A 19,603-nucleotide genomic window follows, 5' to 3' on the forward strand; every position below is an offset into this window, starting at 1 on the left:
GTTTTTATTTGTATAAGCTGACAGTTTGATGAGATGAAAATATTGACCTTGACTGACCCCCAGGGGTTGATGGGAGAGGCCAAAAATGGGTCTACTACAGAAAAGATGATCTACTGTTCTTGGATGGAATATTTAACATATGAAAATTTAAATCTTGAGTGAAATTTCTTTTAATTCAAACTTGGTTAGAAGTCTTATATTTCAAATTTGCAATCTATGCTGTAACATATTGATAATAATAATTCATACTATATCATTTTCATTGCTCTGTTCTTTTTGTTTCTACAATACAAATGGAATACGGCTTTGAATTCTAGTACAATCAGGATACAATCGTCATGACAGTTATTAAATACAAACAGTTTTACGTGTGCACAAATAGATCATTTAGGATACGACGAGTCATATCGAACATATATTGATTTTATAAATAACCCAAAGTAAACAATACAAATGCTTTCTTAAGACAACAATAATTAATCTTAGCATACAATGATGAAGTATAGAATTTCAAGGAAAAATAAATCTCATTTAGAATATAAATACTTAAAAAATAAGTGTGGGGTTTAAAAGGAAAATATACAAAGGATATAAAAAACAAGTTGAATTAATAAAAAAGATTACTGAAGAAGCACATCTCACATTGGTCTGTTGAATGTACCTCATAAGGTCGCTAGTTCAGGCACCACTGTAGATTAAAGGTCGAGATTGGGAAAATTTCTCTTTACTACCTACAGTTGCAGTATACCGATACCAGCTCTGTTAGTTGAACGTCATTTTGAAGAAGAACATGTTACCGTGTCGGTACAGTGTGTGGTGTATATTTGAACAGTGTCATATATATGTGCCTGTGGCACGTGTTCGGGTTACCTTGAGGGGCGAGTTCACGGCGACTACAAACGTGTAAACGTACATGGAACCAGCATTGCCTAACCTTGCCTATCACTGAACTGACAACTCCCGCCGAACTGTTTAGAGAAGAAGGTGACGACACGTGACATTTACACTCATCTTCGGAACTTCCATGTGCAAATATTAACACGTGGTGGTAATTTATATAAGTCATCGGTTAACCCTGGGAATTTATCATGGCGGACCTAAAGCTGTACTACTTTCCAACTTCATTCTTCTCTCAGAAGGTAAATGTCTGTTTTAAATACCAACGCTGATAATTAACACAAGAGTATATACGGTCACATATGCCTAGTCACTTGTTAGATTTACGAGTCAACTTTTCAGTGTATCGGCATTATGCAAACACATGTTTAGTGGAGGTCGCCGGTGGCCTGAACGGGTCAATATTCAGGTCGCGGGTTATCAACGCAGTGCAGACAGATAGTAACAAAGAAAGGCGGTATTCAGTCAAAAGATTTTCGTAACATAAAACTACTCAAATAAATTGGGAAATAGTAACTATTTTTTAATTCACCTGGCCCGCAGGATTATGTCAAAATTTGATCATGAATGGTTTGGCTGACATGCAAGGACAGAGGAATGGGACCCAATGGGGAGTTTATAGTAGTTTGTGTAGTATCTTTGAATATGGATGAAGCAATTTCAGCCAACAGACCTTATGAGCCTCTTGTTTGTACCGAGTTAAACCTTTTCTGCAGCTAGTCATATAAGGTACACTATGTAAAATGTACTACGTACCTGTTCTGTAGAAGTACGCGTGTAGTATGTGTTATTGAGAGAAATAACTACAGTGAAGAGCTGAACTCGGCCTTGTCAGTTTCGTTATCCACAGTAATATAATAAAAGCCAATTTTCTCGATAGAAGACGGCACACTTGGGGAGGGCAGATAATTATGTAGTTATTATTTACTAATTTGTAATGGTGATATCGGTTTTATTTGTCACTTCATTCCTCTGTCATTTTTAAAGGCAAATTTTCAAATCAATTTAACCCTAAATCACCAATAACATGAAAAAGTACAGTGTTTTGTGAGTCTGCTTCCATCTTCTATTTCGATGTAAAATGATGGACAGTTTTCGACTCTCGCTCACACTCAAAATAGATCACACTGTACGTCTGCGCTAGACTGGTGAGTGTTGGCCTTTTGTGTAAATATGAAGATTAAAATTCGTCGGTAACCATGATAGTAGACACATTGGTGGCTAGAAATATGAGTTGAAAGTGTGAAGAAAGGATGTTCTGTTTAGATATGGTTGCACTTTTTTATAGTAAGAGTAAGCTCCCTTCATCTAGCATCACAAAATGATTCAATTGAACTTCCGTTAAGAAGTAAATAACACTAAATGTGAAAACGGCTACCGATCTAGAACTATTAAACTGATTATTTTTTAATCCGATGTAGCTATTCAAATCGTGAAATTAACAGAAGTGCTGTTGCTTTTTCTTCAATTATTTTTTTTCCAAATGTAAATAAATTAATAGAATGGATTTTATTATTTTTTTCATTTTCATAGCGTCAGTGAATAGCGCGCACCATGGGGTATGTAAATATGTAAAAAACTATTGCTAATCATTTTCTTTATGAAAAGGGGGCATCCATTCAGTCCCAAATTAAGGTTTTAGCGAAGCCTTAGAACAAGTCTGCGAGACGTATCCTGCATGTGGCGTATACATTTTAATGAAAACAATTATTTATTTAACAGTAATTGCAAAACAAGTTATACCAGCTTCTACTAATTATTCTTGTTTGCCCGAATCGATTTCAATCGTTGGGGTCTTAACGTGGGAGGATACCAAAGTAGGGTCGGACAGATGACCTTTGACCTTTTCACATACAAGATAAATTCAGGGAATTGAACCCGGTGCGTTACTTCTCCATCCAACAACTCAATTTTAACTCTGCAATTTTTAACTTTGTTTGATAGGGGAACAGTGTGTCCTGTGTACATTCGTTCGAAATTTTGCCGTATTGTCAGAAGTATTTTTGAAAACCGATAATGACAAAGTTTATTTATTAATGAAATACACAAATATTTGATGTTATTAAAAAAATCAATATGGAAGTTGAACAAACTACAATTACATAAAGTTTGTAAAATATCGGCATTAATTTTCCCGACTGTTTTCTTTGATCTCTCCACATGTGGTCATGGCATCTCTGAAAGTCCTGTATGTACGGAATAGTTGTATGATGCAGTTTTAATTATTTAACTCTGTTGCACCTTATTCTAATTTTGTGGATACAATTTCATTTTCATTGGTTGACGAAGGTTAACGTGTGTTGCTTTGGAAACACAGGTGTTGCTGACTTTGTTCGAGAAAGAGGCACAATTTCGGGAGCAAGTGATTATGATCCACGCCGGCGAGCAGAACGAACCCTGGTACTTGAAAGTGACTCCAAAAGGAACAGTCCCGGCACTTGAAGCCCAGGGAAAGGTCTTTACCGACTCGGAAGATATCGTAACTTATTTGGACAAAGAGCTGGATACTGGTGAGAATAGTGTTATGTTAACCTATAATACTGGTCAAGTCGGGAGACGATAAACATTGATTATCCGAAAATTCCAGACCGGTTACCGATTTGTTTGTTGTTACTTTTTGTTAACCTGTTTACTTCCGGTAGATAAATTGGCGACAAAAAGAGAAAATGGCTTGCTATTTTTTTCCTCAATGCCAAGCGACTACAATAGTTAAGGAGTTCTACGTCAGTAAAATGATGGGTCATATTACAATGTACACGTGTGTTTTCTGCCTTAACAAATACATACTGCCCACACATAAATCATTTTGCTAAACGGCATCCTTAGGTTTTACTTCTTGTCTGGCTTTGTTCGTGCATCTATACAGATCTATACCAAACCTCCAGTCGTACATCTGTACAGATATATACCATACCTCCATTCATGTATCTATACAGATATTAAATACCGCCATTCGTGTATCTTTACAGATCATACATACCTCCATTCGTGTATCTATACATATCTATACCATACCTCCATTCGTGTATCTATACAGATATTAAATACCGCCATTCGTGTATCTATACAGACATAGTATAACTCCAGTCGTGTATCTATACAGATATAGCATAACCCCTGTCGCGTATCTATACAGATATACCTTAACTCCATTCGTGTATCTATACAGATCTTACATAACTCCAGTCGTGTATCTATACAGATATAGCATAACTCCTGTCGTGTATCTATACAGATCTTACATAACTCCAGTCGTGTATCTATACAGACATAGCATAACTCCTGTCGTGTATCTATACAGATATAGCATAACCCCTGTCGCGTATCTATACAGATATACCATAACTCCAGTCGTGTATCAGATACAGATCTTACATACCTCCATTCGTGTATCTATACAGATATAGCATACCCCCATTCGGGTATCTATACAGATCTATACCATACCGTCTATTTAGCGTTTAGGTCATGATAAATTATTCTGATGTACAAGTTACATAGTCCTTAAAGATGTCGGTATTTTTTTTTTAGATTATAAAAGTCACAGTTGCTTCTACACATTTATACTTGTACGTGCGTCCCGACATTTGTTACAGGAGACTTCGTTTCACATCACTGGCTTCTCGAACTCTTACGTTATGGCGTAAACAGTACTAAGCAAGATACATATTTATGAGTGCAAAATCCATGAATATATAATAGTGTATGTAATAATATAAAACGGGATTATTTGACAAAGAATTTACATTCTGGAATTTTCGTTTCAGTACATTTGTAAGTGTATAAAATATCATCTATCTCTTTAGCTACTGTTACGACTAAAAAAATATTCGCTCAAAAATTATGGAGACTAATTTTTTAAAAACAGTTAATGTTTTCCGTTGTCTGTTGTTCTATCGTGGGATATGTATTATATATATATATGTTCATCCGTAACGCTTCCTGTTTGTCCGATATAGACGCTGTTGTATAAGGGACGGAGAATCAAATAGACCAAAGATAATAACGAAATCATCAGGTCGTTTTTGCTAAGAGAAACAGTACTTTAATAAACCCTTACGAATTATAAAGATTTAATCAATTAGAGTTGCCTCCCTTCTCAACGTTGTGTCTGTTTTGGGAGAATGTTGATTTAGCCTTACTTCATCTTGTGTCCAATAATTTTTAATCTTCGTGTCGCTGGCCTTTTCGTGGAATAGAGGAGCTAATACAGTTACCATGGTTTCGGTGTTGGCAGCGTCCGGACCCCTCAGAATGATTAGGCTTTTGAGCATGTTCAATCAGTAGCGAATCGCCACGGTCAATTAAGTATTTAAGGATGAATAGTGAAAGAAGTGAAGTAAAAAAACAGAAGAAGTGAAGTGTTACAATGTATTTTTTTTACAGTATGGAGACCGAAAGGGGTTAATTTCAGTAAACTAAATCGGTTACTTGGCTTTAAGATTTTTGTACGATTTTTGTTATTTATGTTTTTTGTTCTACTCTCTCTTTCATATTCTTTTGATTACACCAGGTTGATGATACAGTGTATGTTTAATACGAAATGTATCAGTTGGTATTCACATTGAATATATCACCAACAGGTCACATCTGTTTTCAAACAGCTCGAGATTACCAGGAGTATTTCCATTTGCATACTCTCAAATGAGAAGATTAAAGAATGTGATCAAATTATTTCCTGCGGGAAAATCTCTAGTTAAAAGAGTTTCGGAAAAGTGTATTCTATAAAACTCAATCTACTGTCTCGTCCACAGGAATAAAACTTATACCAGATCTATCATCCAAGATTGGACAGGAAGTCGATAAGTGGCGACGAATTTTTAACGACTTAAACATAGCAGTTATTACGTACGGAATAGTGTTCCATCCGGAACTGTCACAAACTGGGATGAAAGTCTCGTCTGCAATGAAAAAAGGGCTCCAGTCAGGTAAGATTTTATATGTCCTGTAATCATCTGAGGTACGTGTATATATAACAATATACCATTAATTTTATATCGGAATATTATTGTCATTTTTCCCTTTCTTATATTTTTGTCTCTATCTGTGTGGCCTCACTAATAAAAGTTTATATATATAATTATTTACACATGTAAAATTTAAACCATAAAGTTGATAAATTTGTTAGCTGCTATTTCATCGGGAACAGAAACTTTTCTCTGTGTAGCCACTCTGTCTATGGTATAAACTAAACACTTATCGTGTGTCATAGCATAGTTAACTAATCCTCTCAAACTGACCCGCCCATTTCAGTGGAACATTCAGTAGTACAAAAAGGATAAGCACCTCTACAAACCAAGACTATGGAGTACATTAAGAGTCGCTGTTCCAACAGGTTATGGATACGAACTTTCAAAAAGTTTTGAGCCTCATACAGAAAGATAGCGGGATTTATACGTCTTTCAGCATAGTTTCGGGATTTATACGTCTTTCAGCATCGTTTCGGGATTTATACGTCTTTCAGCGTAGTTTCGGGATTTATACGTCTTTCAGCATAGTTTCGGGATTTATACGTCTTTCAGCATAGTTTCGGGATTTATACGTCTTTCAGCGTAGTTTCCTTTTAACTATCTAGTTTGTCCGTCCTTGATATCCGGTTGGAAGACCTCGACATCTTGGTCCACTAACAGTCCCTGGAAAGCATCACGAATTATCCTCCTCTAATCTCCGGCTCCGAAGTTTTTGTTTTGTTTTTATTTGTTTATCAGACTAAGAAAGAAGCGGAAGTCACAAAGGACTAGGTCTGGAGAAAAGGTGTGGAAAAGTTCATAGCCACACTCGCGTACAGCTTCCATCACAACTCGACTGGTGTGGACTTGCGTGTTGCCTCTGTGAAGCAGAATCTCGCGACATTTTTTCCACGCTTCACCCTGATAAAGCTGTTGCCAACAAGTACGGGGTACCACAAAACACACTATCTACCGTAAAATACATTTACCCATTTCGTCATTTACGTGTGATACTTCATTGCCATGTACTTCGAATGTTTCATGTTATTTATTGTTGTTTGGTCGTAATAAAATTCAATTTAACTGTTTTTGATTGTTGAGTCTTTATTTAAATCATTAATACACACATAATTGTTATCTTTTGTCTAAAACATAATGAAAAAAACTTTTAAATACGTGGACCAGCTATTTGACTGAACTATTTTTGTATCGAAGTCCCGATGTATCGATATTTTTATGACGGTCCCTTGAATATCGAATTATCGAAGTTTGACTGTAGTTTGTTACCTGATTCAGTAGGTTAATGTGACGCTCCCTATTTATTGTCTTCCTATGGGTCAGGTAGTCAATGTGAATCACTCCTTCACTTTCTTACAAAAATGCCGCAATTATTGTCTGAGGGAAGGGGCTTTAAACTTCTTTGTCTTTTGGAGTTATGACATGCTTTCATTATGTCGATTTGTCTACTCTCATAATGATAAAGTCCTGTTTCATTACAGGATACAAACCTAAAATAAAATTATCTTGATGTGTGTTTTAATCGAGCTAACAAGGCTCCACTGACGGTTGCCGATCGATTGCTTTGTCATCCGAAAGTTACTTTGGGACAATCATGAACATACCTTGTCTTTGTTACGAAGTACGCCGTAGGTCTCTCGGAAGTTGTTTGGTTCTACTAACTTAAAAAGTCATAGTTTTCCTTCACTGGTGGTTTGAGCACATTGATAACGGGGGCCATATTTGGTTTATGTCCGTCCTGATCTGGGGACATCCTATAAAGTTTCTGCCATGCTGGAAATCTTTCACCCAGTGTTTAATAGTTGCAGAAAAAGGAGAAGACTCCCCATACACGAAAATCGCTCAGTGTTTGGCAGGTTAACCTTCTAGGACTAGAAACGTTCTTTTTACCAGCTTACTCGAACAAAATGTTGTTATTATAAACAAAAGCAGTAAACAACATGATCTTACATGAAATCACAAATGTTACATTGATATGACAATGATAAAGGGTTGGGCATTTACCATCCAACCGGAAAGATTGTGAGGTTCAGAACCTTTTGATAACCCTGGCATTTAATATTTTATACAAAAAAACTATGTCTAACGAAACACTTATTGATTTAACATGTGAAAATGAGAGGGATGATATTAGAGGTTCATTCGGGAGAAATCGGACAAAACATGTGGCTTTACAATTTGCAATAGAATTAGATAGACAAGGATTATTATTACAAGTAGATGCCCCAAGATCATGGAGTGTTGTTACAAACTACGTGAGGAGATTTTCTTTCATGATTTCGAATTTGGTTGTAGACAAAATCTTGTTCTCCCATATTTTCTAATACTCTTCGTGGATATAAAGTGTAAATCTGGAATGAATCTCTCGCAATATGGTGATCCTGGAGTCTAGATGGCCCAGAATATAAAGTAACACATCAATATGTTTTCTACTCTGGACAGGGCTATGTAACTATTACTAACTAGAATTATTGTTTTGTTTGTATCGTTTTTTTAGCTTTGTACGTTTCATATTGTTTTGTTTCAATATTATTTCAACCTGATTGAATGTTTTTAGCTTTTGCTGTCTAGGTTCTTGTTCATGCTTGTGTATTGTTTTTGAACCTAGAAATTCAAGTGTAATGTTATTGACCTTTGGTGTCAGTAAAGCTAGAAAATCATGTTTTGTGTTGTTGACCTTTGGTGCCAGAAAACCTAGAAAATCCTGTTTTGTGTTGTTTACCTTTGGTGCCAGAAAACCTAGAAAATCATGTTTTGTGTTGTTGACCTTTGGTGCCAGAAAACCTAGAAAATCCTGTTTTGTGTTGTTTACCTTTGGTGCCAGAAAACCTAGAAAATCATGTTTTGTGTTGTTGACCTTTGGTGCCAGAAAACCTAGAAAATCCTGTTTTATGTTATTGACCTTTGGTGCCAGAAAACCTAGAAAATCATGTTTTTTTGTGTTGTTGACCTTTGGTGCCAGAAAACCTAGAAAATAATGTTTTGTGTTGTTGACCTTTGGTGCCAGAAAACCTAGAAAATCCTGTTTTGTGTTGTTGACCTTTGGTGCCAGAAAACCTAGAAAATCATGTTTTATGTTGTTGACCTTTGGTGTCAGAAAACCTAGAAAATCCTGTTTTATGTTGTTGACCTTTGGTGTCAGAAAACCTAGAAAATCATGTTTTGTGTTGTTGACCTTTGGTGCCAGAAAACCTAGAAAATCATGTTTTGTGTTGTTGACCTTTGGTGCCAGAAAACCTAGAAAATCATGTTTTGTGTTGTTGACCTTTGGTGCCAGAAAACCTAGAAAATCATGTTTTATGTTGTTGACCTTTGGTGCCAGAAAACCTAGAAAATCATGTTTTGTGTTGTTGACCTTTGGTGCCAGAAAACCTAGAAAATCCTGTTTTGTGTTGTTGACCTTTGGTGCCAGAAAACCTAGAAAATCATGTTTTGTGTTGTTGACCTTTGGTGCCAGAAAACCTAGAAAATCCTGTTTTATGTTGTTGACCTTTGGTTTCAGTAAATCTAGAAATTGGTGGCGATAAATTTAGATAATCTGAAAGGCGTATATATGATATATATATATATATAGGTTTTACTGTTTTCTTCTTATTCTATATGACAGCAAAAGAAGGCATGCGGAAGGGAAGTAAGACACTCCAGGAAAAAGCAGAGAAATATCCAGAATTCAGGGAAGAGTTCCTCGCTAAAGTTAGCTTGCAAACCGAACGATTAGCTAAAATGGAAAATAAAGAGGTGGTCATTCAGGCACTGAATGAGCTGGATACACTGTTTGATCAGATCGAATCAACATTGGCGGAAACGCGTAAAGGTAAGTGGTTAGTTTGATCTTGTTCCAAGTGTCATGTCACTGATTGTGTAATTGCCTTTCTAAATGTAAGTATAATTTACATGGTGTTAAGCGACAAATGACTTTAAAGTAATGTGACTGTTGTAATAGTATGACGTCTTTAACCTTGATCTGATCTACTTGTAAATGTATGACCTAATTAACCTATGTCTGAGTTAGGTGAATTAGTAAGATTTTTTAACCTTGAACTAAACTACCAGTATTACCATGACCTCTTTAAACTTGACCTGAGCTACCTGTACAACTTAAACCATTATGACCTTATCTGAGCTACCAGTGCTACGTTGACCTCTTTAAACTTGATCTGAGCTACATGTAATTCTAAGACCATTATGACCTTGACCTGAGCTACCTGTACAACTTAAACCATTATGACCTTGATCTGAGCTACCAGTGCAACGTTGACCTTTATAACATTGACCTTAGTTACTTATACTGGCGAGAAGTAGATAACTTTGAAATGAACTACCTGTACAAGTAAGACCGATGAAAGTTTGTCTTAAGGTACCTGTACTAATATAGCGATACATGTTTTACAGAGCAAGGAGTGACAGATAGCTGGCTTCTCGGATCCCGATTCACTATGGCAGACATCTTTCTTACCATCTTGATGGACCGTCTCAACTTTCTTGGGTTGGAAGAACGGTACTTCGTGACCTCCAAACGTCCTCTGGCTAACGATTACTATCAACGTGTGGGTAATCGTAAAAGCGTCCAACAGAATCGTCAGAAATTTAAGAAAGCGGCGAATTTAATGTTTGTGAGAATGCTAAAGAAGACCATTCCAGCTTTTGTTGGTGTTCTGGGCGTTGTTATCAGTGTATTGTACTGGAGAGCAAGGTCGAAATGATGCAGGTTATGTGTGTTATTGATACTGGATATTGAGTGTATTGTTAGCGGATGTAGGACGAAAGACATTGTGTAAGCGCACTGTACAATTACGTTCAAGATGTGTAGTTATGTCAGTATAGGTAGAATGAAATGACACTGATGGTGCGGTTGTACAATTATGTCAGGGGAGGTAGGGTAAACTAATAATGTGGGTTTACTGTTCTCTTGGGTGAAGTACATGTAGGGTGAATTGAGACTGACGATGTATATATACTGTTCCGTTGGATGAGATAGTGTGAAATGATATTTCCTGTATGAATTACGAGAACATATTTTATACATTTGTACAACGAACATACTAGTTTTGTTTAAGTCCTTTAGAAGTTTCCAATGCGTGTTCAAATTTATTTATAGATCTATACCGGATATATCTGTTAGGGTAGAGGCATGATTGTGATGATTTATTTACTTACATTTGTGTATTGAAAACTTAGATGAATAAGACATTTGTTGGTGAAATCAGAGCTGTTATTGGAATCTGTGGATTTTCTCTTGTTGGCATGTTTACTATTGATTGGCAATGACTACGTAAAAAACAGATGTTGATAACATAAAGCAAATGTTCTTAAAACACAACCTGTAGAATATTCAAGTAAGACACTTTGATGACTACACTGCCGTCTTTATCAGACAAATGCCAAGCGTGAAACATAGTGAAGTACATAGTGTACGAGATTGTAAGAAATTGACCAAGTGTTTGGCTGTAATCGGAGCCTATGTACACTTAGGTAGAAAAAATGTAACAAGATGGTAAAAAGTTTACAAGATTGTAATCATGTACTGCAGTCGATTAGGTTGTGGTCGGGTGGCGCAGTGGTAAAGCCTTTCACCCAGGCATGCGGGGTTCGATTCCGTGACCACGTGGGTTTCCCCCCAGACAATCCGGTTTACGCCCACTCTAAGACCCCTTGCATGCTTCCATCACGGCCAACAAAAGTGATTGCCTTAAGATTAAAGCTTGCTTCGCAATTGTTATAAAATAAATAACGTTTATAACTTGTGCTTAGTTAACCTATGAATCTTAATTTGTCGAGAGGTTAATGTCCGACGGCAGGTACATATTACTTATCTCATCATTAGCAGCACAGCTTCACTTTTTGATTTGTTATTTCTAACAATACAAGAGTATGGGATCTTAACGTCGCTGAAAGTAAAGATAAAAATGATGATTTTAATACGCCAACAATTCTTTTCCAAATGGACACTTGACGAAAGTAACGACATTTAACTACGGGTTTGAAGGAGAGACTATCTGGCACAGCAAATGTGGCCCTCTGTAGTGGAATGAAATTGATCGCGAGATTTCCTGTTGTCTAAGTCTTCTCTCGCACCTTTTTACATGACTTGACATACTTTCCTTATGAACGAATCAGTTTTATTTCTGATATTTATATGAATACCGTACCAGATATTAACCTTACCGATCTTCCTCCATTACAGATTCTTCATACAGGAATATCAGACAATGCTCTATTTAAGATATAACTAAGATACGATCAAAATCACTATGGATATTTTCATGAAATCAAACTGGATATCAAGGGGGGGTGAAGACCTGGAGAATGGAAAGTGTCTCCTGTCGCATCACAAAATCCCACAGTATAAATCTGAGTCAGTCTTAAAGTGTTTGTCACCTTCGGGAGTGAGAATCTTAACAATGACAAAGGTAATGTTATTTTACGTTTCAGAGAATCCGATACTCGCAACACAGGTTTAAGAAATACAAGTTGATGAAGATTATGGAGAAGATTTATTGGCTCGAAATCCTCTTCTAGGGGCATATTTTATCCCATTCTAATACGATAGGAAGTTCGACGTGTTCGATGCTCGTGAGTGTGCTAGATGTTAACATCGATCTTGTTTGAGAACATGAAGTTACCTTCGATTGACCGAAATTTATATGTTGGGTGTTATCGATGAAATGGAAGACACTCTTCCGGAGCACCTGGTCTTATTCTCCTTGTACTTTTTATAGAGTTTAAATCTAAACATGTCTTTTATACTTACTTTGCCATTGGAGGATTTGAAAATGTCTTTTTGAACAGTTTTGGTAAGCTCCTTTTTACTTTAGATATCATGAGGTGTAAAAGAACCAGAAAGTAGAGGGGGCATTCTAAGTATCCATTATAAGATATTGTTAGCAAGAATTTCAGTACTTGAATTTACGCCTACTAAATAAGCTCCAGTAGAATTCACAAACACGAATTGCAGTATCACGTACGTTTCTTTTGAAAGTTCCAGGAATCATAGAGCGAGAAAACATTACTTAGAATATGTCATGTTAGTTTACAGAGTAGAAAATGAAAATGTTTAAATGTGAACAATTTTGATCAAAATTTCAATCCAATGCGAACGGTCGCCCTGGTGTTGAGAACATCCGTCAGAATATTATAAGACTCTCGGCAAGCCTCGGGTTTTACCACATTTTGTGACCCCTCGGATGGAATATCCCTATCCTACATACCCATATAGAAAAGAGTTTTTTCATTTCTAATCTCATATTATCAAATATTTGCACTCACCTCGCGTTAGCCATCACTGGACGCCGCCATTTTGCAGATTTCTATTCTTTTTCCTTAGGCCATATACATAAAAAAAATGCTGAAATAGATTCTCCATCTCCGAATTTTGTAAACAGGACAGGACTGGTCAACATTCGTCGGAATATAGGTAGAGATGACAGGACAACAATCGTTAGAATATAGGTAGAGATGACAGGACAACATCCGTCGGGATATAGTTAGAGATGACTGGACAACATTCGTTAGAATATAGGTAGAAATGACTGGACAGCATTCGTTAGAATATAGGTAGAGATGACAGGACAACATCCGTCGGGATTTAGATAGAGATGACAGGACAACATCCGTCGGGATTTAGGTAGAGATGACAGGACAACATCCGTCGGGATTTAGGTAGAGATGACAGGACAACAATCGTTAGAATATAGGTAGAGATAATTTGACAACATCCGTCGGGATTAGGTAGAGATGACAGGACAACATCCGTCGGGATATAGGTAGAGATGACAGGACAACAATCGTTAGAATATAGGTAGAGATGACTGGACAACATCCGTCGGGATTTAGGTAGAGATGACAGGACAACATCAACCGGATGATATCAGAAAAAAGAAATTTTACCTTTGATTTAGTTTATTTTTTGAACTGGCCTCGTTATCTAAAAAATCTGCAGGAGATTAACACAATGTTGAAATTTTCTTCCGAAGTGCATTGTGTTAACACATGTGATGACTTACACAGATATTATCGCTCTCCTTTAAAATCAATGTCGCACTGACTGCTTGTTTAGATAAGATGTTTTTTGAAAACCACCTGTATAAATTCGGAGAATTCATTTTGTGGGTTTTTGATGACGTCAACAGATTAACGGTAAGTAGACTAAACTAGTACAAAGATTGTGATATAAATAGATAGCATATAACTGATAAGTTTTATTGTTTGAAGGAGATTGGGTGTTAGACGTCCCTATCAGGAACAGAACATGTATAGAGTGGCTAAGTATGTTATATATTTTACCGTTTAGTTCTTGTATATCAAATTGTATTATAAGGAATTTCGAGGATTGTGTTATATTGTATTTATATCAAAGTGTGTTATACCGTGGCCTTACCAAGGTGTGTTATACCGTAGTCATACCGTGGTGTGTTATACCATAGTCATACCGTGGTGTGTTATACTATAGTCATACCGTGGTGTGTTAATACCATAGCCATACCGTGGTGTGTTATACCGTGGCCTTACCAAGGTGTGTTATACCATAGTCATACCGTAGTGTGTTATACCATAGTCATACCGTGGTGTGTTATACCATAGTCATACCGTGGTGTGTTATACCGTAGTCATACCGCGGTGTGTTATACCATAGTCATACCGCGGTGTGTTATACCATAGTCATACCGTGGTGTGTTATACCATAGTCATACCGCGAAGTGCTATACCATAGTCATACCGTGGTGTGTTATACCGTAGTCATACTAAAAAATATCAATTTTACCTGTCAACAAAGTTATAACAGGGAAACACTTAAGAGTGTACACGGTTTTGTTCTTTTCTTCATATTTGGAAATGTTTACTGAACATAGGTTATCTCTAGCCAGTCTTTGTACAACCGTGGTATGAAGATCAATGGTGTGAAAAGTATTTGTAAAATATAAATGAATTCCATTTTAGCAATACAGGTAAAAGAGATCTGGAGAACTTTATTTCCTGCCTTCAGCTCACTTCATAATTAGCAATATATAAAAAACACCAAACAGTTACACTGTCAAAGATACTGTAACAAGTGTAATTCCGTTACGGCGACTGGAAATTTTACTTCCTCAATTATACCTAAAATTCAAACTTAAAAAAAAGATTAACAGCGCCAGAGGAAGTTAATGATAAAGTAAGTTATATAATGAAAATGGTTATAATATCGAGGAAGAATGTTATAATATTGACTTAGAAAGACAGCGGCATATCTTATCATATTCTAAGGACTAATGATTTAGAGGACATGACCAGTCATGATAATTGTGATAATCAACGTGTCGTACAAGAACAGTCACATTGAACAAAGAGTAACGTCTGTACGTATGTGTATATATGTGTGCTATATTTTCTATGTGTAATAAAGTGAACTCTTCTGAAAATAATGTCGCTACTTTTTCCTTAATTTACTTATCGTTAAACGACGTAATAGTGTTTATTTGAACAGCAAACGGTAATTAAATGACGTTGGTAAGATAATCTATTTGTCTTCGGACTGTAGGCAATCCTCGTTAAAGTAGTTTTGAATTAGATCAATAAATATTCACACAATGCATTCATTTTATTTACTATCAGGAAGAAAGCTGTAATGCCGATGTAAAACTGACATAACGAACATGGCGAGTTGCAACAGACGATTGCAACCAGGTTGTAAATAACGGACAAGACCAGGTAGACCATTGTACATTGTTATACATTATCAGTACATCTTTCTAAAGCAATGGAAAACACAGTCAATTTAAATAAGTCAGGTAACGTTTTCAGATATCAATGATGGAATCTCAAGGAATACAACAATCCATTTAACCGTAGACACAGAACTTCTAACTTATGCGAATGATAATTTTACGTGACATTGGCTGTTGTGCGGACGATAAAATACCGTTAAATATTGCATCTTATTATTCCTAGATAACGACCGTCAGTTTGAAAAGACATGGAAACAACAACCAAGTTGCATTCCAAATAGACATCAAACGTAGAAAAGAACCTCCGTCTGATTTTTTATACTTACAACTATTTAATAGCCGGAGTTATCTGCTATTTCATGCCTTTCTCTACACGTCACAATGTGTGTGTACGTGTCCTGATGACGTAGTCAAGAGTTGTGAAGCAACTGTGATTGTGTACAGTGTACAGACCTTTCGTAACAACACACGTGTCTGGCACCGAATAGTGATGGGAGGCAAGGGATCGGTTCAACTCAAGGGAGGTAACGTCTATAAACCATATAATGTAAATTCATAGAATTACAACTTCATGATCGACTTTTTCAAAAATTGTCTATTGAGTATTTGTGTTGTACGTTAATATCATTGATTTTTTTCACTTAAGAGAGATTGTAAGGAGATACATATAAATAATTCATTTTAAAACAAAACAGGTGAAACAACTAACTACCTTATGGTCACTATACAGCCGTTAACAACATACTTAGACCTCCTGGCAGATGCTCCAAGCAAGGTATGCTATGAATTAAGTTTGGAAACGATTATAGGCGATCTTCTTTGACGGGAAACAATTACAGGGGACCGTCTTTGACGGGAAACAATTACAGGGGACCGTCTTTGACGGGAAACAATTACAGGGGACCGTCTTTGACGGGAAATGGTAACAGAGGATTTTCTTTGACGGGGAACGATTACAGATGGTCTTCTTGGACGGGAAACAATTACAGGGGACCGTCTTTGACGGGAAACAATTATAGATGGTCTTCTTGGACGGGAAAAGACAGGGGACTTTCTTTGACCGGAAACGATAACAAAGGACCATCGTTGGGTGTTCATTTTAATTTGATGCAACAGAAAAGTTTAGATGAGCTTCGAATACTGAAAATTGTTGAATTAATGTAGAGCAAGGCTGAACAAGTTTCACTCCTTTTCATACTCCATTTCTCGAAAGGAAGGGTAATGAGTTTTAGATATTGTGGAATGATGTTCTACACACACACATATATATATATATATATTTGTGAGGTTCACGTTTTGTGATTATGGTTACAGTGAAGTTTTTGATGAGGTTCACATTGCATGTTTGTGGATACTGTGGAGCCGTTTGACTTTATCTTCAGATCTCATATCCTGTGGATGTGGATAGTATTGGCCCACGGAAGTACGTTTTGACTAACCTAAAGAGCATTTGCCATCAAACGGAAGGCCTCATCGTTATCCTCCATCAAATCTACCCTCCTGACGCTTGGATCATAATGTTAAAACAAGGCTTAGCAACAAAGTTTGAAATACCCTTCGACTTGAACCCGGCAACAGAGTATAAATTACAACTGTTTAATACCGTTCGGTCACTCAACACCAGGGAGATGTACATTGGAAATTCTTTCTCTACAGTCATCACATTTACCACATGTACGTAAGTCTAATACATGTATAATGGCATTCCTGTATACCAACAGAAATTTAATATCAATTCTAACAAAGGAACTTACAAGCACTACATTATAACTTCTTAAAATAAATATGAAACAAAATGCAGTATTATCTGATGAAATCAGTAGAGCTAGCGGAAGATTTACAGATTCGTCATCAATTCTGTCCTTGTGACTTTATTTCGGTTTTGATATCGTTTCGCGCAAAAAGATCATTGAGTTGATTCTACAGTTTACTTAAAGATATGAATGTGAGTGATACAGTGTAGATGACTGTGTTGTGTATACAATGTAGATGTGACTGTGTTAGTGTGTACAGTGTAGATGTGACTGTGTTAGTGTGTACAATGTAGATGTGACTGTGTGAGTGTGTACAATGTAGATGTGACTGTGTTAGTGATACAGTGTAGATGTGACTGTGTTAGTGTATACAATGTAGATGTGACTGTGTTAGTGTGTACAGTGTAGATGTGACTGTGTTAGTGTGTACAATGTAGATGTGACTGTGTTAGTGTGTACTGTGTAGATGTGACTGTGTTAGTGTGTACAATGTAGATGTGACTGTGTTAGTGTGTACAATGTAGATGTGACTGTGTTAGTGTGTACAATGTAGATGTGACTGTGTGAGTGTGTACAATGTAGATGTGATTGTGACAGTGTATACAGTGTAGATGTGACTGTGTTAGTGTGTACAATGTAGATGTGATTGTGACAGTGTATACAGTGTAGATGTGACTGTGTGAGTGTGTACAATGTAGATGTGATTGTGACAGTGTATACAGTGTAGATGTGACTGTGTTAGTGATACAGTGTAGATGTGACTGTGTGAGTGTGTACAATGTAGATGTGACTGTGTTAGTGTGTACAATGTAGATGTGACTGTGTGAGTGTGTACAATGTAGATGTGATTGTGACAGTTTATACAGTGTAGATGTGACTGTGTGAGTGTGTACAGTGTAGATGTGACTGTGTTAGTGTGTACTGTGTAGATGTGACTGTGTTAGTGTGTACTGTGTAGATGTGACTGTGTTAGTGTGTACTGTGTAGATGTGACTGTGTTAGTGTGTACTGTGTAGATGTGACTGTGTTAGTGTGTACTGTGTAGATGTGACTGTGTTAGTGTGTACTGTGTAGATGTGACTGTGTTAGTGTGTACGGTGAAGATCAATATTTGTTTCTAATAGGGTTTTTGTTTAGATACATTGTATGTGACATGAAAATGAATTACAAAAGGCTTACTCTAAAGAGGGGGAGATACATCAGCATTTTTGACTCAGTTATATTTATTTGAAAAGACAACAATCATAGAAGCCTATGTAGGTTATAGACATGCAATATGTGCTGTCTTTGTTCACTGTTTTACCTGTCTTTATATTGTAGACATGACACAGGATGAAGTGCGTGAATTATACGGAAAGGCTTTTAATTTCCTGTCGAGATTTCCACATTTTTCACACATTTCTCATTTTTATCGTAATAAGTCGGTGAGGTATTTCCAACAAATCAAGAGTACAGGTGGCGTCATGCACAAGTACATTAAGAACTGGGGAGGGGATCAGGCTTCAACACTCAACGGACAAATACAGGGTCTGTTCTTCAGTGCTAATGTAGACCCAGTGACACATCTTCCCCCAGACAGTTCATATTTCGGATCGGTGAGGCTACATGTCCCGACATACTTTCTGTTGAACTCAAACATGAACATGTACTTCTCTGACTTTTACTGTCACACTGTGAACCACAAAGTCCAGATTGTCCTTGCGGTCAAAGGCAGCCCAAGTGACCACTTCTGCAGACAACGACTCGTGTTGCTGAATCAATACGACAATCCGTTTCTCGTCAGGGTTCAATACGGATACAGAGAAACAGTGAAAGTAACAAACAATGTTATCGTGGAAGTGTTTTACACCGAGAACGTACCTATCAGGGACTTGGTGCTTAACGACAACGCGTTTTTCTCCCAAACAAAACAGACAGGAAATGCTTTGGCTATGGTAAACGGTATTCCAAAAAATAGAGACTGTCAAATTTGTAATTTAAATTGCTTTCTCCTCGCTCATAATAAACAATGATAATTCTTTATGTCGGTTATTGATATACAATCAAGCAGGAGGTTAGTAGGAGGAAACATCACTATGCATTATATCATAAAAAATATCTGTTACCTGTTAACTAATTATTTATATACCACAATGCAGATGCTTATATCAGTGTCATATATCACATACAAAATATAATTAAAAGGAAAGGGGAAGCGGTCTCTGAAGTTCAACAATTCTCTTCTGTTTGATACAGAATATGTTAAATTAGTTAATGATACTATTACTGATACAAAAATACA

The 19,603-nt window shown here is 36.6% G+C and overlaps 2 protein-coding genes across 2 annotated transcripts; both read left to right on the plus strand.

Annotated features, from left to right (window-relative positions):
• The first annotated feature begins 1,088 nt into the window (after positions 1-1,088).
• Positions 1,089-10,567, plus strand: LOC132561666 (ganglioside-induced differentiation-associated protein 1-like). Its single transcript, XM_060226366.1, has 5 exons — positions 1,089-1,139; positions 3,215-3,407; positions 5,652-5,825; positions 9,472-9,678; positions 10,257-10,567. The coding sequence occupies exons 1-5, from the start codon at positions 1,089-1,091 to the stop codon at positions 10,565-10,567; spliced, it is 936 nt and encodes a 311-aa protein (XP_060082349.1).
• Positions 10,568-15,341: 4,774 nt separating this feature from the next.
• LOC132561667 (phytanoyl-CoA hydroxylase-interacting protein-like) lies at positions 15,342-19,334 on the plus strand. The gene is made up of 5 exons (XM_060226367.1): positions 15,342-15,350; positions 15,792-16,092; positions 16,264-16,343; positions 16,951-17,242; positions 18,643-19,334. The coding sequence occupies exons 1-5, from the start codon at positions 15,342-15,344 to the stop codon at positions 19,332-19,334; spliced, it is 1,374 nt and encodes a 457-aa protein (XP_060082350.1).
• Positions 19,335-19,603: the final 269 nt, after the last annotated feature.

Source organism: Ylistrum balloti, unplaced genomic scaffold (genome assembly GCF_031769215.1).
Source record: "Ylistrum balloti isolate Yb309-2 unplaced genomic scaffold, AGI_CSIRO_Ybal_v1 Utg371260, whole genome shotgun sequence".
In the NCBI taxonomy this organism is placed as follows: Eukaryota; Metazoa; Mollusca; class Bivalvia; order Pectinida; family Pectinidae; genus Ylistrum; species Ylistrum balloti.

Bases quoted from the DNA above. Each gene is read 5' to 3' on its own strand.
- LOC132561666 (XM_060226366.1), top strand. From the start codon at position 1,089: ATGGCGGACCTAAAGCTGTACTACTTTCCAACTTCATTCTTCTCTCAG. The intron at 3,408-5,651 runs GTGAGAATAGTG...TCTCGTCCACAG, and splicing joins GGACAAAGAGCTGGATACTG to GAATAAAACTTATACCAGAT. The intron at 5,826-9,471 runs GTAAGATTTTAT...TCTATATGACAG, and splicing joins GAAAAAAGGGCTCCAGTCAG to CAAAAGAAGGCATGCGGAAG.
- LOC132561667 (XM_060226367.1), top strand. The intron at 16,344-16,950 runs GTATGCTATGAA...CTTTATCTTCAG, and splicing joins TGGCAGATGCTCCAAGCAAG to ATCTCATATCCTGTGGATGT. The intron at 17,243-18,642 runs GTACGTAAGTCT...TTTATATTGTAG, and splicing joins AGTCATCACATTTACCACAT to ACATGACACAGGATGAAGTG.